This window comes from Pelmatolapia mariae, linkage group LG13, assembly GCF_036321145.2.
Source record: "Pelmatolapia mariae isolate MD_Pm_ZW linkage group LG13, Pm_UMD_F_2, whole genome shotgun sequence".
In the NCBI taxonomy this organism is placed as follows: domain Eukaryota; kingdom Metazoa; phylum Chordata; class Actinopteri; order Cichliformes; family Cichlidae; genus Pelmatolapia; species Pelmatolapia mariae.
This window is the reverse complement of record NC_086238.1, coordinates 15,650,975-15,674,284: the sequence shown is the minus strand read 5'-3', so window position 1 is coordinate 15,674,284 and position 23,310 is coordinate 15,650,975. Positions and strand designations below refer to the sequence as shown.

Here is a 23,310-nt window from a genome sequence, read left to right as displayed (position 1 = left end):
GGAAATGACGCACTGTGTGAAATTTGGCTGCGTAAACCGATATAAAAAGATAAATGGTGTTTGCTTCAAAGATAGACTGTAGTTAGATGATTTTGTGAATTTCTGTATCTCCCCCTAGGCACACTTAGATCATTTACAGGCTGTGATAAGAAATGGGTTTTGTGCATTCTTAGAACTTCTGGGTAGATTGTTAGTGATTTACCAGTAATAATTTATTCAGTACCATCTTTATATTCCACTTTTAATCCTCAGTGGCATGCAAAGCACTATTACATAATCAGGCCCAGGATTTTTTAAGAAAGCACAATAGAGCGCGAGACAAAGGGGACACTGCTTCAGGTGTACGTTTGTCTGCTGTGTCATATAGTCTTTTTTCACTTTGGTTTTGTTCATGGTTGAGTGAGCTGTGACATCCTCTCACGCTGACTGAGCCTGTGAAAGCACCTGCCTCATGGCTCAGAGCTCAGCAGTGGTCACCAGAAAATCATCATAAATGCTGACATAAACCTTACAGTAGGACTCAGAGCCGTGACGCATGAAAACCTCCCCATAAAGAGAATGTGCCCTCTGAATGTTTTTTTTTTTTAACCGCACCTGCAGGGCTTATTGACGTAACTAGATCATCTGTGCTTCCTTATTGAAACGGGTTAGGATGCTTCTTCCTGGTCCTGCAAAGATTTTTTGAAATTCTCAGCTACATTCGCACCTTCTGAGAGTAAGAAGAGAAAGCAGCACTTCGATTTTGGCCCTCAGCAATATAAATATCTAACATTGCCTCCTTGCCTGCCCCCTGACACAGAAGCACAGGGGACTGGCACATCTTGGGTGTGAAAGTGTGAAGGAATGTCTGGAGGACAGTGCATGTTCGTCCTTCAGTAATGGAATTCCATCATTAACAAAACATCAAAAGGACTCAAAGCAAGGTGCGTGTTATGACCAAACCTTTTCTGGGTTAGTGCACCCTGCCCTGCTCAGGGAATCGTTTGCTTTTATGCTTGCATTAGTAACACACCGTCATCTCAAAGTCAAAACAATTGCTGAAGAATGACAAGGACAATCTGCGAGCTCACTTGAACAAACAAGTGCCACCACTTCTCAAACTGCTTTTTAAAGGAGTTTGAGAAGTGGTTGTGCCAAGGTTTTCGCAAATGCTTATTATGGGATGTGAAAAGACCCTGATGTGCCCTTGTGTATCTGTGTATTGGAAAAATCTGAAACTCACTTGACACAAAATTGTGAAAGTGTAGAAAAAGATAAATGGAAGTAGTGAAAAGCAGAAGTCCTGCTCACAGCAAAAATACTTTGACAAAAGAAGAGGTCAGTAGGTTACACTTTACTTTGCATTAAATTAAAGATACCTCCCATAGACCTACTCCTTTCAAAGTTGCTGTGGCCTTACAAATAAAAGCACTTTGTTTAAATATGTGGATATTTTGAATACTTCCTTTTGCCAGAACAGGGCAGTCCTCAAAAACGAAAAAAAGTGCTTTTAAGTGTAAAAAAGTGTTTCTTCTCAACTTTACAAAGCATACCCTCCTCCAGTGTGAGCGCACTTAAAAGACATAGTAACAGGAAACTTACTTACTTACTCTCCGTTTCAAACAAATCGCTTTTGTTTGACTGAAAAACCATCTCACTGTACGAACTTTTTCCATGACCGCAGTAAACTACAACTCCCAGCAGCCTCATTTCCGCCTTGAGAACATTCCAGCCAATCAGAAACCTTGTGGATTTATGGTAGCTATCTGGGGCATGGGGCCAGCGCGTCTAGCCAGCTCAAAGTGCCACGACTTCATAGCAGACCGAGGATTCTCCAGCGGAGTGAGGAGGAGAGCACTGGAAAAAAGACAAGTTAGCCAGATAGCTGGACATATAGGTAGCTTTGCCCAAAAGCCACTTCATCTATAACTCGACCTCAGTATATTCCCTTTGAAGCGAGCAGACGTAGCGTTATCAGCGCCGGGGTAAGCGTGGGATTCTTGGAATTTTTTTTATTCATTGAACCATCTTTAGCTAGCTTGGAAAGCTGTTAACTGCTAGCCCCTAAGAAAACTACTGCCACAGAAGCAGACCAGACGGAAGTTATTTAAAATGATTTTAGACCCTTTTCTCTCTAACTGTTTAGTCTGCAATTTTTTTTCAGCTTGTGTTGTCCATTTTTGTTGCGTAAGCGACGCTTATTGTGCAGGACGTTAGCCAATTTCATTGATTCACAGTGTTAGCTGCAGTGCTAGCTGGTAAGTATTGATTAAAACCATATAAAATTTAAAATAAATAAATAAATGAAATACTTGGGGCATTTGCACATCACTACATTGTTTTAATGCGCGGCACGTGAAATAGGGTATTCATAACGGTTTGTAAACTTTGAAAAATCCCTTTCACTTGTGGTCTTGGGATAATTTTAGGATTAGCTTGAATAAACTATCTTTGAAGTTATTGAAGTCGATGTGTGTGTATTAGATTATGGGGAACAAGTAAGCTATTATTATATACATCTTTTTAAAACCTTCATGACTTATTCAGTTTCACGCCTTTTATCTGAAGACAGTTTCAATATCTTCAGTACACTCTCTATGAGAACCCCTATACCCATGAATTAAAGTCAGATATCTTAGGCTCTGTCTTGGGAATGTTTTTCGTAATAAAGTTGCACTTCTTTATAACAGTTGGGGTCGAGTTGGTTTTCTTTCAGTCCTCTTCTTCAGTTCAGCCTGAGTGAAGATGCGCTGGTGTGTGACATCACAGATAAGGAGGCAGGGCCGTACCTTCCCCTTTAAGTCTAGCTTATAGACCCTGCAATGAACAGGGACTCTGGACTCTTACTCTGCACTTTTCCTTTCCGTGTCACATTGCTTTGTTTTAAAACAATAAACCTCTACATGTGTTGGCTTCTTGTGTTTATGCATTTCTGTTAAGATAACATATCTGTTACAGATATAAATAATAATTCTGCTAGAATAAATCAAAGTGTTTTAGTGACCCACAAAAATCAGTCAGCCAACTGTCCTACCCTGCAGGTGAAATGTTCTGGTATGTGACAAGAACTTTTAAGAGCCTTAAAGAAACAGCTGCATACTCTTGAAGGCATTTATTTTAACCACAAGTCAGCTTATGGAAATCTCTGCATTTTCTGTGTGTATTTTATTGGTTTGTAACCATTTTTGATATGATTGATCTATTTTTTGGAGCATCTGTTTAAAAAAGGTTTTTGATTTTGCTTCAGACGATATCGTGCATTAGTGGTTATTTACTGCAGCCAAAAGTATGGGCCTTTTCTGTTATAAAAATACATTAATCAAAATGATCATTTTAATGTTAAAAAAGTGAATGGCTTTAAATGACACTTTGTTTGAGGTCGTTGCACTTGTATTCAGTGTTAAACTGACTGTATGAGATGCAAATAAATGTGAGAAAAACACATTCAACCCGAAAGGAAGCAACTATTTGGTTTCAGAGTTAAAGATTTATTGTTCTGCTTTCTGTGGCCACAAGTTATTGGACTTGACAGTGACACCTTGAGGCCGTTTGAGGTAAAAGCTAGGATTGTTTCTCCTAAGAGCATTAATTGTAATTCTGTCTGATCAGTTGCTTTGTTAATGCAGCTAATGTTACTTACATTTTCTCTTTGGTAATATTACAGTTTTGTCTGAGTATGAATGACAAAGTGAATTTTACCTCCCCCCCCCCCCCCCCCTTTTTTTTTTTTTTTTTTCCCCCAGGTTTACTAAAATTTAGCCATGGATATCTATGACCCCCAGACCCTTGGGATTATGGTTTTTGGTGGATTCATGGTGATCTCTGCTGTTGGGATTGCCCTCGTCTCCACCTTCTCCATGAAGGAGACCTCTTATGAGGAGGCCCTGGCTAAACAGCGCAGAGAACTGGGTAAGACGCAGTCTGTTCGCACTGAGAAAAAGAAAAAGGACAAAGTGTCTGAGAAGAAGAACCGTGGAAAGAAGAAAGATGAAAAGCCTAATGGGAAGATCCCAGAGCAGGAGAAAACTGAAGACGTTTCTGAAGGCGATGCTGACACCGACGCTGACATAGTCAGTGAGGGTGTAACTGCGCCAGCTGTAGCTCCTTCTGTTTCTGAGCCTGTCTCCACTTTTGAAGTTGCAGCAGAGATGCAGCCCAAGTCTGCTGCTGAACCAACCCCAGCTCCTGAGCCCTCACCTGCACCTTCACCTAAAGAGAAGAAGAAGAAGCAGCAGAAAGTGGCAAAGGTTGAGCCAGCTTCAACCCAGTCATCTGTAGTTGTGTCTGAACCCATCAAGTCCTCTGCAGCTTCTGCCGTAACCCAGGCTCCAGTCTCTGCCCCGACTAAGGTAACTGCTCCATCCTCTGCACCTGCCCCGGCAAAGGCTGCCCCAGCATCAGCCAAGGCCGCTCCTCCACCTGCTTCAGCCAAGGCCGCTCCTCCACCTGCTTCAGCCAAGGCCGCTCCTCCACCTGCTTCAGCCAAGTCCGCTCCTCCACCTGCTTCAGCCAAGTCCGCTCCTCCACCTGCTTCAGCCAAGTCCGCTCCTCCACCTGCTTCAGCCAAGTCCGCTCCTCCACCTGCTTCAGCCAAGTCCGCTCCTCCACCTGCTTCAGCCAAGTCCGCTCCTCCACCTGCTTCAGCCAAGTCCGCACCTCCACCTGCTTCAACTTCTACAACAGCCAAGTCCTCTTCAACCAAATCTTCCACTTCTGCTGCTCCTGCATCTAAGCCTGCCCCTGTCACATCCAAATCTGCTCCAACACCAACCAAGTCTGCTACAGCCCCAGCCAAGTCTGTACCAGCTCCATCTAAAACTGCTCCGGTGCTGGAGGCTGTCACTAAAGACGTCCCAGTGATGGCTGTGCCCCCGGTGGGATCCCAGCAGGCTCCTGCTGTTGCAGCAAAAGCACAAGAACCCAAGAAAAAGGCATCAAAAAAGAAGACTGAGCCTGGTAAGCATTTATATTTTAGAGATCTCTGATTACTGTGTACTAGATGTTGCAAAATGTATTATTAATCTTATTTGAATATTTATATAGTTTAATTATAAAGTTATTAAAGAAAGAGGAATTGCCCCCGAAAAAGGCAGTCTACACACAGTAGATGATAATGCACATAGCTCAACAGAAACCGCAGCTTTAGTTTCAGATATGACCACAGTGCTGCGCTGGCTGCTTTTTATTATGCTAATATGTCCCTTCATTTCCCTCACATATGTCTTTCTGGCATCTTTTACCTCTTCCAAAGAGAGATGTGAGGGAGAGATGAATGGGAATCCTTGGTTCCAGTGCTGGTGATTTTCTGTGTGTGCATACAGAATACGTTTTAGGATACACATGTTTCCTTGCGTAAGCTCCTCTCGAAGCCTCCTCCCTGCTCTTTTTGAGGCACGTTTAAGGGACTGGTCCATCTTCGGTGGTGGAGGAGGAATGAGTTCACATCAGTGTAAAACAGAAGATCTAATGTTGCACATGTTTCAAAATGAGAAGGACACACTGTCTTTACTTCCTTGGTAACCCTCATATGTTTTAGATATCAACATTTTTTCTGGGAAGCTGGTTGTTTGCTCTTTGATTAACTCTACAAGCAGATATTCTTTAATGTAAACAAGACATTGTTTGCTCAATGCAAAGGCCTGCTATTATGCTATGTAGCTATCTGCTGTTACTGTTACAGTTTCTAAAATAGACCTACTCATTTAAATCAATGGAAATGGCAGGAACTACATTAGCCATAACACTGGTTGTTGTAGTGAGAGTTTAATGTTTAAGAGTTGGCTTGCATACGCATACTTAGAATCTAAGTCAGGAATAACTTGTCAGTACTGATGAGCTTGAGCTGTGGACTTGTGGAAATAGTGCCAATGGCAGTGGTGGGTAACGTCTGGCACTCAGCTCTGGAGGGCAGAGAGCACACCAGCTTGTCCAAACACTGTTGCTCTGTTTTGTTAACTTACAAAGCCTCTCAGTGCTGCTGACAATGAGAAGAGAGGTGGGGTCGGCTTTCTCACTTGCCCGAGGCTTGTCTCCGCCTGGTGCCACAATGCCCCATCATTTTGCCATCTGAAAATGCCCAGGGCCCCAGACCCAAAGGACAAGTTGTAACGTTGTCCTTTTCCTAAGGCGGTGTGAGAGAATTCAGTCACCTTTGTCTAGACCACTTTATTTTAGATATTAAATAAATTCTGAGTTTATCTAATTCTTCTGCATTATTTTGTGTTTGCCTTTGCAGTTGCAGCAGTGGATTCTGCCGATGCTCCGCTGTACCTGCCCTATAAGGCCCTGGTATCCACCATCAGCAGCATGGTGTTCAGTGAGGGAGAGGCACACAGGCTCATCGAGATCCTGTCTGAGAAAGTTGGCATCATCCAGGACACCTGGCACATGGTATGGAACTGCAGAGTCAGTGAAGGAAAAGCCTCACATAAGAACATAGTTCACTGAATACATTTGAGAGTTGAAGAAAGATTCATTCTTTTGCATCTCTCTGTGTGTTTGTTTGTGTTTAGGCCACTCAGAAAGGAGACCCAGTGGCCATGCTGAAGAAGCAGCTGGACGAGCGAGAGAAGCAGCTGGCAGCAGAGCAAGAGGATGCTTCTGCAGTAAAGAATCGTCTTCGAGAGCTCACCAAGGTCAGACATAGAAGAGTCTCAAAAACAGCAGCGATAGCCTTGTTTGCTGCCCAGTGAGACTATTATTACTTATAATATGGATGAGAATCTTTGCTGCCTTTAAATCCTTATTATAACTAAGCCTGAAAGTGTGGTTTGGCTTTGTGGCAGCAGATAAAGAAACTAAATTAAAAGGATTAATATCCTGTTGCCATGACTGTGCACTGACAGCTGCACTATTCTTCTTTTGTCCTGAGGGTGGCACTATTGGAAAGCTAACTTGGTTATCAGGTTACGATAGAGAAAAGAAATCTTTAAGATGCAGGGGCAGTAGTTTCACTTTGATTTGGTAGCCACTGCTCTGTTTTACACCGTATTATGATATATTTTTTTAAAAACCTGATGGGTAGGTGCTAAGTGAGAGGTAAAGCCATAATATCTTCCAAAATGTATAATCCTTTCATCTTCTGTGAGATTGATGGACAGTTGGGGAGATTTCATTCTTAAGTGACTTGTTGTAACACAATGAACGTGGATCCTTTCTCTGAATGTGCTGTCCATTTATCAGGAGTTGTCTGCTGAGAAGACCAAGGTGGCCAGCGTAGAGACGAGGCTGAGTTCTCAGCTGAGTAAGAGAGAGCAAGAAATGGTTGCTCTACAGGCTCGCATGCAGGCCAGCTACCAGGACCACGTAGCCCAAACGCAGAGACTCAATGCAAAGGTCAGTTTAATACACATTACATTGAATTTAAAAATCAAATGGGTATATTTGTGTTTGCATTTTATTATTTTATGGTTCTCTGAGTAATCTGACTCCTGTTCGAAAGGAAGATTTCGTTTACTCTTGAAACACATTAAACATTACTCTTGTGAAAGAGCAGTAGCACCAGGCTTAATGGTTTTAGCAACATAAAAAAATCTTAAAAATGACTGCAGATCCTAAGCCTTCAGGACCAGCTGGAAAAAGGCCCCAATGCCCAACTTGCTCGCCTACAGCAGGAGAACTCCATCCTGCGTGATGCGCTTAACCAGGCTACGAGTCAAGCTGAGAGCAAGTGAGTTTTTACCAAACGCTGACACGGTAACTGACTAGCATGGGACAATAACAGATTTTTACCTCTTTATAAATATATTAAGGTTTAACTTCAGTACAGTGTGTACTGATTCAGATTCTTTGTTTAAAACAGGTCTAAAGTTTGACTCATGCTTGAAAGGCATGTGTCTTTACTCTTGAGCTGATGTCTGTCTCCCCTCTGCCCTCAGACAAAATGCAGAGCTGGCCAAGCTGCGACAGGAATGCGCAAAGTTAACCAAGGAACTCGGAGAGAAGACGGAGAGTGTGCTTGCAGATGAGAACATAAGGAAAGGGCTGGAGGCCAAGGTCTCTGCTGCTGAGAAGCAGCTCTCACAGCTTCAGGTTGGCCAGCCCTGTGGAACACCGCATTATCTTTATTATCACTACATAAGACCTGATCTTTTTATTTTTTTTCCCCCTGTCTGTTTTGCTATGGGACCACATTTATTCTAGCTTTTTTATATAATCTTGTTCTGCAGCGAGTTGCTGTCTGAGCATCTACAAAATGCAAGCCTAGGCCTTTCCCCACCAATCTCCAGACTCTCTAATGTTAAGGGACGTCTAATTGCCTTGTAATCATAGAGCCTAGGGCCAGGAATGGAATGCAGCTATAACAATGACGGGGGCTGTAGGTGCCAGCTGGAATGCGTTCATGTCCGAGCATCGCTCCTCCCCAGCCTGTTGTAATCGGCCATAAAAGCGTGACACCATTTCCAGTTTTCAGACAGGAAGTACAACAGTGTGTTTTGGTCTGTTAATTTCCTTGTTTTATGCACTATCAGCCCACACAGTCCCACTCATGGAATGCTGCTGCTCTGAACTATTACTGGTAATGTGGAACAAGTGAGTCAGCACTTCTCACAAGTCAAGTGTGCCTTTTGTTTAATCATTTACTTACTGCCCTCCTAGCAGTCTAAAGTCTTTGAACATATTATGCAACAAGTCACGCTCACATGATGAAAGAGTTATTTTTTTGGACTGTGACTATCAACAACATGGAGCCAAAGGAAATTCTGTCATTTCCAAATCAAAGCTCTCCTGTGATGCTCGTAAAAAGAACTGCTTAGCTTAGAAATAAGATGTCTGTTTAATGTAACTGTTAATAATTTTTCTTTTTGTGACATTTTCTGTTGGCGCTTTCTTTTTGTGGAACTTTTAAGGATGCATATGACTCAATGCTGTCAGTTACAAAAAACGTTGTAGTGATACTTTGCTGCCCTCTGCTGTTTGTAACAACTTAAAATTTCTTCTTCAGACCAGCCACGCAGAGAAAGAACAGGCATTGCAGAGGAAATTGGAGGAGGTGTGTGAGGAACTCAGAACAACACAGAGTAGAAATGGCAGCCTGCAGGCAACTTTGGACAAGGCCCAACAGGACAGTGGCACACTCTCAGGTCAGTGAGCAAAGGCTATCATATTTAAAAGTGTTGGCATTTTTTTTGTCAGTGGTTTAAATAGAAAAAATTAATGTTAGATAAATCTTAGTCAAAGTATTTAAAGCTAAAGATTAACTTGCAAGTTTTTATTTCTACAGAGTTTCAAGTACGTGTTAAGAAGTTGGAGGCTGAGCTCAAGGAGCGTTCTGCTCAGGTGGATGCCTTCACTGTCCAGCTGGAGGAGACAAAGACAGAGAAAAGCCAGCTTGAACAGCAGGTGGCGTCAATCAACTCGCTGTTGGAGGCCAGTCAGAATAAAAAGGAGGAGGATAACAAACAGGTAAATGTATTTTAAGTTTGACCTCTATGAAAGAGATGACGAACACGTAACCACACCTAAAATTGCTGACTAGTATGTAGTCACACCTAAAGATGTTTGTTATTTTTACATTTTCCAGGTGAACTCTGAAGACGTGGAACGTCTAAAGCTCAGGTGGGTGTTTACTCTTCCTCTCTCGTAAATCAATATCACATCCAATGCTGGTTTATTCACTTTCTAAATATCACGCCCTTATGTACAGCTTGCAAGAGAGAGAGAGCCAGTTAAATGTGCTTCACGAGGAACTGAAGCAACTGCAGATAAAGAAGGAAGCTGCTGTAAGCACTGCATGCATTTGACATTTAATTTGTTACCAAAAAGTATCACTTCTCAGTTTCTCAGGACAAATATAGATCGCAAAAAATGGGCTAATGGCAAATAATGTTCCCTTTCAATAGGAGAACACTATTGCTGAGCTTGAGCAAAGAAATAAGAGGTAAGGTGCTTTATAATTATCTTGGGCTAACAGAAAGCACTGGTTGGTTTTGTTATTATTTATACCCCTGTGTAAATTCTGTAACCTTTTAGTGAAGATGCCAGTCAGGTCACATCACTTCAGGATGAACTCAAAAACCTCAAAGAAGAAATGGTGACACTGAAGAACACACAAGTAAGCGTTCCTGTTGATGTGCATGATTCTGCTTTTAGAGCTGCCCAGAAGGAAAAAATTGATTTGCATGTTGTTCCTGTTTCAGCAGTCAGATGGCTCTGCAGAGCTTGCACTACTACAGAACAGGTAATGCACTTAAAAGTGGCCGTTCTGCCTTAACAGGCAAATCGTACACACTCAGGTTAATAAGTCTGCCACATGTAAAGATCAGCCTCACACAAAATTAGGTCAGTTATTTACATCTGTTTTGTCTTTTGTTTGCTTTAATAGTTTGACTGAAAAGGATGCTCTGGTCACGTCATTACAAGATGAACTGAGGGTAGCAAAAGAGAAGGTTGCCACTCACGCGGTAAGTCTTTTCACCTGCTGGTGGCTTATCAGCCGAAACCAGTTTGCTGTCAGTCACCTTACTGATAATGTCGTTCACTGCTTAAACAGAACACTGCGGCAGAACTGGCAGCTTTTCAAAATGAAACCAAAGAAGCTCTCCAAACACTTTTCCCACATATACCTGTAGAGACAGAGCAGGTAAGAAAGGGGGATTTCACTGGGAGAGTTGCTGAATGAGCTTTTTATTCCGAAGCGGTTGGTAATGTGCCTGTGACTCATTTGTGTCTACTTTTTCTCCTCTCTTAGTTAAACTGGTTAAAAGTGTTTACACAGAACGCTCAGGGAGCTCTGAGCCAGCAGAGCCAGGAGTCTCAGTCAAGCACAGCACATTCAGTAAGCCACTTTACACTGTTTCCACATACTGGTTTAAAGTAACCTGGCAGAAGAGGTTGTGAATGTGTGTGGTTTGTTATAGGAGTTGCTTGAGAAACTGAAGGAGGCAGAGGAAAGCCATGGTTCCCTGCAGGCTGAATGTGAACAGTACAGGACAGTACTGGCTGAAACTGTAAGTTTCTAAAATCCAGTGGTGAATTACGGATTACAAAGTTGATATGGTCCATCTATAGATCTCTCCATTTTCTCCTTTAGGAAGGAATGCTGAAACATCTTCAGAAGAGTGTGGAGGAGGAAGAGCTCGTATGGAAATCCAAGATGGCTAACTCAGAGGAACAGCTGCAAGAGGTGACTAATAATACCTACTTTAAAGATTTTATCTTTATCTTGTTTTTAAAAACACTGTCACTTTCAGAGGTTTTCACCTTGGATAAGTTCCCTTAAATTATTTTTTTTTAAAAACCTAATTTACGGTATCTTGTTACATTGCCAGGCTTTGCAGAAAGTCAGTAAGCTGGAAGCAGAAAACCAAAGTATAGAACAGGTGAGGATTTCTCCACTCTATTTAAATCACCTCCTGGGGGTAAGTTGGCAGGTTTTAAGTTGTCATTTTTTTTCTCTACAGTTGAAGGAGCAGATGATGCTTCTGGAAGCCCAGCTGGAAAAGCAGACAGACAGTCATCTAATCTCAGAGGAGATGGAGCAGGTACACAAGCAGCTAAGATCTACAGCAGGCTTACTAGAATTGTATTATATGTATATTAAATGATAGAAACTTGTATATTACTGGCATAGTTTCACCTTTATTCTTGCATTCAGGCTATACACCTGGCTTCTTGAGTAGTTTAATAAATGCATGGAAGTTGTTTTTTTTTTTTTTTAGTGCAAATGTAACACACTGATGTAGAAGTCTCAAAAACGTACAAAAGCTTCCTTTATCAAATATGATACATTAAGCGTTAAGGGGTTAACCTGGAGAATATCTGACTAATGATAAATTTGCAGAATTATCTGTTCATATTTAAAATTATGTGTTATTTACATCTTTTGTTCCACTTAAAACAACAACACTAACATTGGCTCCTGTCTGTGCTCTCCTCTGCGTTCAGCTGAAGCTGCAGCTGTCGGAGTATCAGAGCCAGCTGGATTTGGCCCGGAAGGAGGCCAAGGCACACAAGGAGGAGCTCGCACAGGTGACTACACCGCCGTGACTCGCTTTCCCATCGTCTAGCCAATAATATGTAAAGCATTCTTATGAAAGTGTACTTGAGTTGAGAGGAGGGAATTTTCGTTAAGGAATCCATGCGACTCATGACTTCACATGCAGAACCAGCTCAGTAAGCTGTCACTGACTTATGAGTGCCAAGCGAGAGATTCATGGATGGCGGTTACGTAAACAGTGACGAGCGGCGGCTTCCTTTTTCAGGTCAGAGAGCAGCTGAGCGAGATCACGCTGCGGGCCCAGCAAGAACAGAATGGCCCGGCTGAGGCTCAACCCACTCAGGTCAGGGTGCAAATGTCACCCTTCACTTCCTGTTAGAGAGTACTGGACAGTGACATGAACAGTTTAAATAAATCTCCTTTGTTTTTTTGTTTTTTAACATTTCCTTCACAATTGGGCTTGGTTCCATTTAATAGGACATCAAAATAAAATTTGTAAGGATACAGATGTTTTGTCATGTGAATTAGAAACACATTTGGTCATTTCCTTCTCCTAAATGAGGGATGTTCCACAAAAAACAAGTACTGATGACTCCGATATAGTAGGGCTGTAATTCCAGTCCGTCCAGTACTCCTCCAGCAGGGCAGCTGTTTATGCTAACCACTGTTTGCACTAACAGAGTGAGCCTAACTCTTAACTGCTGCTGATTCTCCACTTGCATGCTCACCTCTGTTTTGTTTCCAGATATTTGTTTATATGTTTAAAAGCCCAGAAACCTCGTGTTTGATTTTAGTCTTTCACCTAGAAACAACGAGAGAAAGTACTAACTTGGTCCACAGGTTGAGCAGCTTTTGATTTATGTGTGTTGGCGTGTGCACAGTGCTGGCTCTTTAACAAAGAATGTTTGTTTATGCATCACTGTGCTGCCTATTAGTGTGTGTATGTGTGTATTTATAGTGTGCCTCGTTCTGCCGCCAGGTCCAGAACGAGTTGAGCCAGATGGCAGAGAAGCTGCACGGGGAGGCAACCCACAGGCAGCAGCTCTCAGAAGAGTATGAGAAGGTATCAGCTAATTTCTGTGCAGTATTTATGTTCTTCTTACACCTTTACGTTTCTCTAAAGTTCTCAGTGGATAACAGTGATGTGTGCTGTCAACTTCCAGGCCCAAAAAACTGTAGCAGAACTTCAGGCTCAACTGGATCTTTTAAAGGATTCCTCAGAGTCGCCACAATCCGACACTGAAGACGTAGCTCAGCTGAAGGTGCGCATTGGCTACAATAGCGTTTTGTTAGAAAATAGCAACCAGAAATAGTTCTGTCCGATCTTGTCTAGTCCGATCTTGTAATCGGAAGGTTGCTGGTTCGATCCCCAGCTCTGTCTGTCTTGGTCGTTGTGTCCTTGGGCAAGACACTTTACCTACCGCCTACTGGTGATGGCGCAATATGGCAGCCTCGCTTCTGTCAGTCTGCCCCAGGGCAGCTGTGGCTACAACTGTAGCTTGCCTCCACCAGTGTGTGAATGTGAGAGTGAATGAATAGTGGAATTGTAAAGTGCTTTGAGGGTCTCAAAAGCGCTTTATAAATTCAATCCATTATTATTATTATTATTATTATTATTATTATTATTATAATAATAAAAACTATTGATATGGTTGAAACTGTGCATAAACATACAGATATAGCGAGCCTAGTGTGAGCATATTACACGAATATGGTTGTAGTATTTCATAGGTGAGTGTGTGGCAGGGTTACCGTATAGGCTGGGTGAGTGCTGGTCTATTATAAATCTTTAACCCTGCAAAGTATGTCAGGATGACAGTGGCCCTGCTTCTAACAAAAAGAGACTTGATTGTCATGCAGTCTACACACCGAACAGTGCAGAACGAAAATACATCACCTGGCTCAGAATAGTGCAGCAAAAGAACAGTATAAAGAGGTCATGAGTCAAGTCACTTGACTTGATATAGAACATGGAATGAATAAGCAAGAACAAGATGTGCAAATATGTATAATATATAATAAAAAAGAATACACCTGTTTATAAAAACATGTAAAGCTCTTTCAAAGTGTTTTTTACCTTAGTTCACTGGTGTCATGTTTGCTCCTGGTTGTTTGAACAGGAGCGCTTGGCGAAGGAGAAGAAACTGTCCAAAGACCTGGGCCAGGCAGCCACTAAGCTCCAGCAGCTTCTTAAAGCTACTCAGGAGCAGCTGACCAAAGAGCGGGAGACGGTGAGAACACTACAGGAGCACCTGGAGAACAAGGTGAGTAAATGCAGTCCCAGCGTGTACGCTCATAATCTTTGGTTCTTACATATCTTCATGCTACCATTTCTCATATTTCTTTTCAAGGGAGAATACGTGGAACTGAAGGAAGGAACGTCTGTGTGAGAGGAAGTTCACTGCAGACACTACAAAACTGCCAAATATGCCTTATAATTACCATAGTTATGCATTCCAAAAATTTCTTTTCTTGTACTGTAGTTGATTGCATTTATTGCAGCTGTAGGAATCAAGTATTTGATATTTTTAAAAACATTTCAAACTAAGATTAGAGGAGATAATCCTGCTGCAATCTTTATTAAAACCCACATTCCCTCAACAACTCTGGCTATGTCAGAAGTTATTTATCCCCCTGCCTTATATTTCTGACATTCCCCCATAGTTCAGTGTTAAAAGGGAAACCGAATGTACGTCAAACGTGCATCAACCTGTGCAATTACTTTGTATGTCTTTTCTATGTGGTTGAATGATGGGAACATAATGTGGTTCATCACTGCAGGGCCTGCTTTTCCTCTGTAGCTGGTTGCCATTAACACACATTGAATCTGAATTTGTATGAATGAATAAACTACAGTGTTGGCACTCTGTAATTGTGTTCAGTGCGTGTGTGTTGTTGCTGCAATGCAGTCAATGTAGGCAGGAAGCGAAGCATAATGGAACAATTTTAGTTCCGGTGTGATTAAAAACCACACATCTTCAGTCATGTGTCCTGCACAGTACATTTACCTTTTGGCATTCAATAGAGTTTTTATTTATGTTGCACCGATTCTCACAACAGTATTCCCTGGCATTGCACTACTGTAAAGGACCCTATGGTTTTATAGAGGAAAACTCCAATTCTTTTTTTTTCCCTCTAATTATTCTCTAAGGAAAGATTGGTAAGAAAGAAGAACGTGATAAGTTTTGACATTTGGCTTAGGACCACTACACTCTAAATCATTGTGTCAGGCTTAAAAGCTGTTTGCCAAACCATTGCTATGTGAAGAAAGACTACTGCTATCTATCCGGAAGCCCTGTTAGACAGCAACATGCTCCGTGTACATTTGTTATACAACTGAATGCAGATGTGAAATCCAGCCATAGTGCTCAGACTAAAGCCACCTTTAGGAAAAAAAAAAAGGTGCCACTGTATTTTCTTAAAGCTTTAATTTTAATAAAACTGTTAGAATTCCCCCAAGAGTGTTTGGCTGTTTCCTTTATGACCACTTCAAGGACTCTACGGAGAGTAGAGTCTCTGAAAAAGTGACTAATTTCATATTTAGTTCAAGTAATTTTCAAAGTAACAAAGTGAGAGAGCTCAAAGTGCAACTTCTTTATAAATTAAAAAGAAAACTATAAATCTAATGTAGTCAAAGTCTCACTAATTGCGCTTTCAATAAGAGATGTCAAAGTTCCGAGGACTGTTAAACTACTCATCTGCCGTAAATCACTTTGGGGGGAAAAGGCGTCGCTGCCGCGCGACTTTTTCAAATCGCCGTGCGTCATTAGTTCCCTGAAAGCAAAACAGCCAATCACGACCGACCAGAGCGCACCTCTTGTTCATCCAGTGTCGTATCAAACCCCGCCAAATTCTGGTGCGATGGTTTCTTTTAGCCCAAATACTCGAAGAGCCACCTGCCTGTGTTTCAGGTCCACTGTGGTGCATGCTTTTTTTTTTGGTAAGTAGACAGGGAAGGAGGCTAGGCGGTGCTCCCACACGGGTTTCAAAATTGCTTCCTGTTTTCACAAATCAAGTGCCGGAACTGGATTATATTTTGTAATCGAGATCCCCGAAAGTCTCATGACGTTCAGAAACATTCACATGTTGTTCCTGTGGGAAATCTCGACAATTTAAAGTCGAAGACAACTCATTTTTGAATTACAAGGACGTGACATAATATACAGGGAACAGTTCTTAGGGATGTGATGCTACAACTAGTAATCAGCAAATAATATCGCTCTGTCCTAAGGCAACCAAACTCAATGATTAGCATGTTATAGCTTGTCATTTATTTTTAACTTGATAAAATATTCAAGCAATCTGTTTCTGCCGTCTTCCACACGTTGTGCTAAGCCAGAACTTATGCTACATTGAGTTTCTGCATTTCCTTGTGGTAGAACCCTGGCTTCTTAGATGACACAGGATCGGTTTGCTATACATCCAGCTCTCTTGATTATAAATTTTTTAGTTACTCCCACCTCTTAAAAAGCACCCACTTTTCTACCTGTAATATTTATAAGTCATATCCTGAACACTGAAATGTGATAGTTGATACCAAATCATAATTGCACCGGTAAATCAAAACGCCAAGAAAAAGATCACACAAACATTGCATTGAGTTTATTTGACAACACATCGACAGTGCAGCAATTCCAGTGATTTTTGTTTTTCCCTGTACTATAACTGTAGGTGTCCGTCAAAGAAACACCCCTAGGAATATTTCTATCAAACTTAAATCCCAGCCATTTTGGCACTACAGTGGGTTGTTAATATTGTTTTACAGCACACGTTTGCTTTCTTGTTGTGGAGAAATATTAAAGGAAGACAAATGGTGTATACTGAGATATGCAGGGATTCGAGAAGTTTGTATTTACACGGGGGAAAAATAAAAATTGGAGAAATTTCAAGGTACCAAGAGTCAAGTAACCAAAAAAATAAAAATAAACCCCCCCTATAAAACCAAAAATGAGTAAAATACCATCTGAACAAGGTTGATTTCACAGCCAGACTGTGTGCCCAGATCATTTTGAGTTTCCCTGTGTTAACACTATCAAAATCCCGTTCAGAGCCCAAGCCTCCCCCCCACTTTAAGCTTTGTCAACCCTCTCCCAACCACAAAAATCACCTTTGACGTACCATTTCAAATCTGTTTAATTGACCTCATTTTGAAACAAGGGAACAAAGCAAAAAAATATATATTTTTCATTCATTTATTTATTCCTTATTGCTTAATTCAGTGATCTCACACAGCGTGGCCCTCAAGCTTGACTACACCTTTTCCCATTCTTTCTGCAAAACTTTCCCTGGTTCCATAATCTGAAAGGTCATTCATCTCCAGCATGTGTTTGACTCCTGTTAGAAAAGATAAATAAAATAAAGGGAAAGACCATTCAGCTTGTGTTAACAATATCATAGAATTCCAAAGTAAATACACGTAAATAAGAACGTGGCATGTTAAAACATTTTCTAAAAGTATTAAAACACAAAAAAAACCAACACAAACCTGTTTGGATCTTCTTCAGGGAATCTTTGGAGCTAGCGTATTTCATTTTTTCTTTGATTGGTGCCGTATCAGGAGCCCTAATGAAGAGAAGCCATTATCCATGTGTCCAAAACTGAGACTGCTTAAACATTTTTCCTATTCGTGCAAACGTCTCCTTGGAACGACAGACTCTCAAACGCATCAGAATCCAGACATTATGCTAAGTTCTTTTATTACTTCCTGCAGATCAGTTGGGTGCAGGCAAAAAACATTAAAAAATAAATAAATAATAATATGTAAAAGTGGAGGGAACACTCAGCAGAAATTTGAGGACTTACCACATCACAGCGACCAGTTCTTCTTTTCTACTTGATTCCTTTGTTTCAAAGTGGCAGTCATACATCAAGTAGCGACAGACTTTAGAATCCAGGAGGCTGATGAAGAACTTGAAGACATCGTCCTTGTCTGCCAGGTCTTTCTGACGGTAGATTTTATCGACGACGATGGCGCCCTCGCTGTCATCGATTTTGAATATCACCAATCTTACACGTTCGTTCTGGTCAGCATCATTTTTCACTACCTTCATTTCATTGATGAGGTCCTTAACGGCGTCAGTGACTTTAACTCCAGATGCCTGGTAAGAAGACAAGATATTATAAAAAGGAAAAAAAAAAAAAACAACCCAAACCTCCCCCCCCCACACACACACCTGCTCCTACTACAGACATGTAGATTTGTGACACGCCTCTCATTTAAACAATGGGATTTATAAAGTTAAGCGCTGGGAGTAATTGTATTAAATACCAAGATGCAAAATGAGCACTTTAAAATAAATTGGGCCTTGGGTCGTATATCTGCAGATATTCTCAACTTCGACAGTTTGTTCCGAGAGAAAAAGCAGAAATGAAAGATGAAGAAACAGGAAGCTGTTCAAAAAAAGTTCAGCTTTGGAGAGACGTGCTGTTTAGGCAATTAAATGTGCAAACATTTAACCAACTTTCTTTAAGCAGCAATGCGCCAAAGGGTGTTGCTATCCTTTCCCCAGGTTTTTAAGGCCTTGAATCTGTCACATTCCAGTCATTGTGGAACAAGTTAGCACAAGAAACACCGCCCCAAGGGATTCTCTCTCAACAAGTTTGAAGCACGAACGAAGCTTCCTCCATTTTGGAGGCAAAGCCACACCATGAATGAACAAACCTGCACCAAGAGCAAGCCATCTTTTTATTTCCTCCCACTCCACAATAATCACATGTAAGCCTTACACCGTCGCTCTACTGACAACCAATTTCACACAGTTTTCCCTTTTTTCCTCCTTTTTTCCCTCCAAATTTGGTTTTAAAAGGAGGCTTAAAGCTGTCATCACTTCTAAGGCTGCATTGTTTAGCAGAGCGCACAAATCACACAAGAGTGACAGCTCAAGCTAAAAAAAAAAAAAAAAAATCCTAGCATAATTCTTTGTGAGAGGTACTCACCATTTTGCTTCTGATGTGTGACGGAAACAAGCAGCGGAGAAAAATGGCAGCAGCAGTCAAAAAGCTGAAGGGTCATAAGGAAGGAGAGCAGGTTGACTCATAGAGGAGGAGCCGTGTTGAATTGAGCACACCTCCAGAAGGCGGCCCAGCCCTCCGTTCCCAGGTGTGACACAGTTTCATCTGCAACCTCAGCATTTGCATTTAATCACAATTACATTTGAAGCTTAAATCACAAAAAAGGTGTGCATGCGCTTAAGTGCCTAACACAACGTGAGTGTTTTTTGTTTTCTTTGTTACTTTTTTTCTATGCGCTTTAGTCTTGTTAAGCTTGATATCTTTTATCTTTCTCAGGTGAGGCTCCCAGGTGTTATAGACGGGAGCGGCACATGACGTCCATATATGGAGAACAACCGCGTCTACACTTTTTAAGCCATCTGCAGCTCAGATGGATTTCTATGGCCTTATATGGTAATAGGTAGGATGAGCACAGAGATGTGTCAAAAGAACTTATTTAGCTACCTGTGGAAACCAGACTGTTTCTGCATAGTGAGCTGTGAGATACACAAATGACTGTTTCAGGCCAAAACCACACTTATACCTACATGCATATTTGCAACTCGTGAGGACGGGTTTAGAAGAGCATGTTAGTGTAAATGTTGAGTTGCCGGCTTTGTTTCTTAAAGGTTTTTTTCTTTTTTTTTGTGACACGGTGATGACTCAGTTTTGTTTTTATAGCTCAGAAAAGTTGCACCGCTGCTCTTAAAGTCATAGCACCACCAGCCCTGTGTTTCTCTCTGTTGCATTGACCTACATGTAAAAGAAGTGTAATCATATGCACATGACATACAAGTGTAAAAGGAAGGAGGGGCCTGACTGGCCCCTACTATGCCTGCACCATGACTCTTTCAACAAGTAACGTGCTAAAACGACAGTTCCAGGGTACAGGGTGTACTTCACTGAGTTTCTTTCTCTACGTTTTTTTGCCCTACTGCCTTACATGCCCACTGCAATTCAGAGACAAATGTAATGTTCACATTTATTTAATATTTGATGGTTGCTTTTTTTTAGATTAGGATAAGTAGTATTCTTGATCAAGATAGCACCATTGATTCCAGGAGGAAGTTCAAGTGCACAAGCTCCTCTCCAGAGTGAGGTATTTAAGATTCATTTAGATTACAATGAATAAATTCACCTCAGTAGTGTTTAATCACAAATAACAGGACAAAATTCAAATGACATTCATGCAAATTTGAAAAGGCTTCCAGTCCTGTCAGGAATAACTGTACTGAAACAAGTTTTTGTTTTTGTGTACTACTCCTTTAAAATCATACACGTGCCAGAAGAAAACTGAGTCTCCAATCAATACATTCAGTAACTCATGTAGTAAATCATACTTTCTCTGTCAGCACCTTATCGTATCAGTAGATAACTTTTTCATTCTTTATCTTTTCTTTTCTAATCCTTTTTAGATAAAGGGCACGGTGCTTTTGTCAGGCCTGTCCTTTTAATTGCACCTCAGAGACTATTTTTAAATGCAGATACTCTGCTTCAGCAGCACAGTGGCCTCGCTTCCTCTCTGTGGATTCGTGGTTTACAGAGTCAAGAGTCCCGCCCCACATCCGGACTAACGTCTGTTCCAAAAAGCCAGGGTGTGCAATAAGTACAACGCCTAACATCAGAATTTGTGACTTGAACAAGACTTATATTTATCCCACAGTTGGGAAGCTGTTTAGCAAAAGGTGTGATCAAACTGAGCACAGAAAACTCTTTCAACAGTGTTCCTGAGATTTTCTTTTTCTTTTTTATTTTTTTTATTTTTTTGGCATTTATTGTCACATCTGTAACAAGGCCTGTCTGCCAGAGCTGAAGGCAGCCAGCAGCAGCCACTCTCAAAGTTTTAAAAGAGGAAATACAACCCTGAACCACACAGGGCAGGAAATGGCTGCTGCATAGCTCTCTGTGAGTTGAATATTTCATGCTGCTGCAAGCATATTTGGAGTTTTGCCACAACCCACTCTGTTACGTCAGAACAGCCGATAACCAAATGTGTGAGAACTGTGACATCTGCTGGTAAATCATGGGTACTAACATGGTTGACACTGCTGGGCTTTTCTGTTGTATGTATGGCATTTGTCAGTATCCTCTTCTTCTTTCGGCCGTTCCCTTTAGGGTCACCACATTTGATCATCTGCCTGTTTTTCACTCTATCCTTAGCATCACATTTTATCACACCAACCTTCTGCATGTCCTCATTCACTATATCTATGAATCTTCTCTGTGTTCTTCATCTTTTTCCTTCGGCCTGGCAGCTCCATCCTCAACCTCCGCAGTCCAAATGTAGTCGAGTGGTTAAAATGTACTTTGTACTTTGTAACTTGATGTTACAAACCTCTGCCACAAGGTGGCAGAATCGCCAAGAACAGTAGTTTCTACTAGGGGTGGGTTTCAATAATCCATTTTCCAATTCAAATCGATTTTACAACCACCAAACAGCTAAAACAGCAAATCAGAGCAGGTAAACGGATTCCACACAAAGACGTGAACACAAAGCGCGGACCCAATGCATCAGAATCTGCGAGATGTCGGCTTTCTCTCCCAACGACACAGACAGAGTTCCTGGTAAATATGCTTGGAATGTGTTGAGACTTTGTTGTGTCAATACTTTTTTAAAAAGTTATAAAGCAACATTTTAATGAGATGGTGTATATGTTTGTAGTTGTTATTAGTGATCGGCACCTGCAGGTGCTAGAGACCGCCATGTCCTTACATGTGTAGCAAGACATAGTCTGCAATCTCCAGTGTGTCCAAGCATGCTGCTGGTGAAACCCCTGCAAAATGCAAGTTTGCAATTTTGCAGTGATCACGTTTGGCATTTGGCATTAGTTGTTTATGTGTGTAGCCTTATGCATATTTTTTCATTGGATGTTTTGTGTTTTTAGTTTTCGTATCTTATCTGTATGCCATTAAATCGCTTCAAGAACTCCTGTTATTGTGTCCTGTGTGGCAACTAGTTTCCCAGGCTACACACGCTATACTCTCCACAGCACATGTCCAAAATATCTCAGCCTTTGTCTCCAAACCGCTCAACTGGAGCTGTCCTTCTGATATACTCAGTTCCAGTCTTGTCCATCCTGATCACTAGCTCTGCCACCTCTAGCTAGGCCTCTGGTCTTTTTGTCACTGCCACGGTCTCCAAACCATACTTGTAACCCAGAGATTTATTTTATGTACACTGACCTCATAATTTGTAATTTTGCTCAAGTTTAATTCTAGCACCCATGCTTGTAACGGTGCTGTAAGTAAGCAAAAGTGTAACAGGTCCACTTAATGTGAAAATCTATAAGTGTTATTATTTACAACGTATTGAAGAACATATGATATATACAGTGACTATACAGCTCTAAAGCTGCAGTTGCAGTTGTCTGGGCCTTATTTGATGCATGTATGCAGGCCCACTGCACGGTGCAGTTTAGAATTACATTTACATTTTTACATTTGTTTTTCAGGAGAGTTTGTGTTTTCATCTGGGAATATTGTAACCCAGGTGGATTTGGTTTGATCTCTAGATAGTAATTCCACACTTGCATGGACAAAAACCATTGTTCTTCTGACCTTGGTTTAAGTTTCTAGTCTATTCAAGTGTGCTGTACTGTTGCTGTCGGGTGTGGTCAGCACTTTTCCAAGGTGAATCCAGTTTCTTATTTCTGCAGGTGAGACTGGTTTTACTTTGCGTAATGACTTTGTGAATGCTGAAAAGGAATTGGCATCAAAAACAAACTGTCAAAGTAAACGGAAAGGATGTCATATAGACCTGAGACATAATTTCCAGAAGTATTTCGTTTTGTTGCAAAAGTAACAGTGAAAGAATGATTAATCTGAATCTAAATTAATTTGCCTAATTCTGATCAACAAAAAGCAAAACTGTGAAATTGAAAAGTTATTTCTTTGGGGTCTAATATGAATATTTCCTCCCAAAATGCAATAAATGCAACTGCAGCTAGCTTTCCTCCATGTTTCAGCTATTAATGAGAGAGAAGCTACAGGTCATCAAGAAACAAGCCAACTATCTCATGGATTACTGACTACCTGACAGGCAGTGTGTGAGGCTGTTTGATTGGTTATGTGCATTCAAGAGCTCCACATGGTGGCTGCGCTGTCTCCATTCGTGTTTAGCTTGAAAACCCTCTGTTAGTAGAAATCCAGGTGGTGTCACCAGACTTGTGGATGTTTTTCAGATCATTGCCCTGCTGCATAACTCAACTGTGCTTGAGTTTCAGGGCACAAACCGATTGGCGGAAATTCTCCTTCAGGAATTTCTGATAGATAGTTTCATCAAGTATGGCAAGTCTCCTAGCAGGAAAACAAAGAAGCATATTCCTCGAAACATCACATTTATTTCATGCTAGTTTTTAAAGGACAAAAAGTGGAAAAAGAAACAACTGACTGTTTTTTGCCCG

At 41.2% G+C, this 23,310-nt stretch overlaps 2 protein-coding genes across 4 annotated transcripts; one reads left to right on the top strand and one right to left on the bottom strand.

Moving 5' to 3' along the window:
- The first annotated feature begins 1,754 nt into the window (after positions 1 to 1,754).
- Positions 1,755 to 14,784, top strand: rrbp1a (ribosome binding protein 1a). Of its 3 annotated transcripts, none has more exons than XM_063491676.1 (27): positions 1,755 to 1,964; positions 3,723 to 4,935; positions 6,215 to 6,369; positions 6,492 to 6,614; positions 7,162 to 7,314; positions 7,530 to 7,648; positions 7,857 to 8,010; positions 8,924 to 9,062; positions 9,203 to 9,384; positions 9,503 to 9,537; positions 9,626 to 9,701; positions 9,822 to 9,859; positions 9,952 to 10,033; positions 10,122 to 10,159; positions 10,304 to 10,382; positions 10,472 to 10,561; positions 10,670 to 10,756; positions 10,839 to 10,928; positions 11,012 to 11,104; positions 11,250 to 11,300; positions 11,382 to 11,462; positions 11,866 to 11,949; positions 12,183 to 12,260; positions 12,897 to 12,980; positions 13,081 to 13,179; positions 14,038 to 14,181; positions 14,269 to 14,784. In XM_063491676.1, exons 2-27 carry the CDS (start codon positions 3,741 to 3,743, stop codon positions 14,305 to 14,307), a joined length of 3,588 nt encoding a protein of 1,195 aa, XP_063347746.1. In that variant the 5' UTR covers positions 1,755 to 1,964; positions 3,723 to 3,740; the 3' UTR covers positions 14,308 to 14,784. The 3 variants fall into 3 exon arrangements, with proteins under 3 accessions (XP_063347746.1, XP_063347747.1, XP_063347745.1); XM_063491675.1 differs by having other exon boundaries at positions 1,756 to 1,964; positions 10,119 to 10,159; XM_063491677.1 differs by lacking the exon at positions 12,183 to 12,260 and having other exon boundaries at positions 10,119 to 10,159.
- A 1,720-nt stretch (positions 14,785 to 16,504) lies between these two features.
- Positions 16,505 to 18,939, bottom strand: cfl1l (cofilin 1 (non-muscle), like). The gene is made up of 4 exons (XM_063491590.1): positions 18,854 to 18,939; positions 17,720 to 18,015; positions 17,403 to 17,479; positions 16,505 to 17,251 (listed from the first exon to the last, which is right to left on the bottom strand). The coding sequence occupies exons 1-4, from the start codon at positions 18,854 to 18,856 to the stop codon at positions 17,142 to 17,144; spliced, it is 486 nt and encodes a 161-aa protein (XP_063347660.1). The 5' UTR covers positions 18,857 to 18,939; the 3' UTR covers positions 16,505 to 17,141.
- Positions 18,940 to 23,310: the final 4,371 nt, after the last annotated feature.

Excerpts from the sequence above, each read along its gene's own strand:
- rrbp1a (XM_063491675.1), top strand. The coding sequence starts at position 3,741 with ATGGATATCTATGACCCCCAGACCCTTGGGATTATGGTTTTTGGTGGA. Across the intron at positions 4,936-6,214 it reads AAAAAAGAAGACTGAGCCTG|TTGCAGCAGTGGATTCTGCC; the intron begins GTAAGCATTTAT and ends TTGCCTTTGCAG. Across the intron at positions 11,105-11,249 it reads CAGAGGAACAGCTGCAAGAG|GCTTTGCAGAAAGTCAGTAA; the intron begins GTGACTAATAAT and ends TTACATTGCCAG.
- cfl1l (XM_063491590.1), bottom strand. Across the intron at positions 17,480-17,719 it reads GAACTGGTCGCTGTGATGTG|GGCTCCTGATACGGCACCAA; the intron begins GTAAGTCCTCAA and ends TCTCTTCATTAG. Across the intron at positions 17,252-17,402 it reads CCTGAAGAAGATCCAAACAG|GAGTCAAACACATGCTGGAG; the intron begins GTTTGTGTTGGT and ends CTTTTCTAACAG.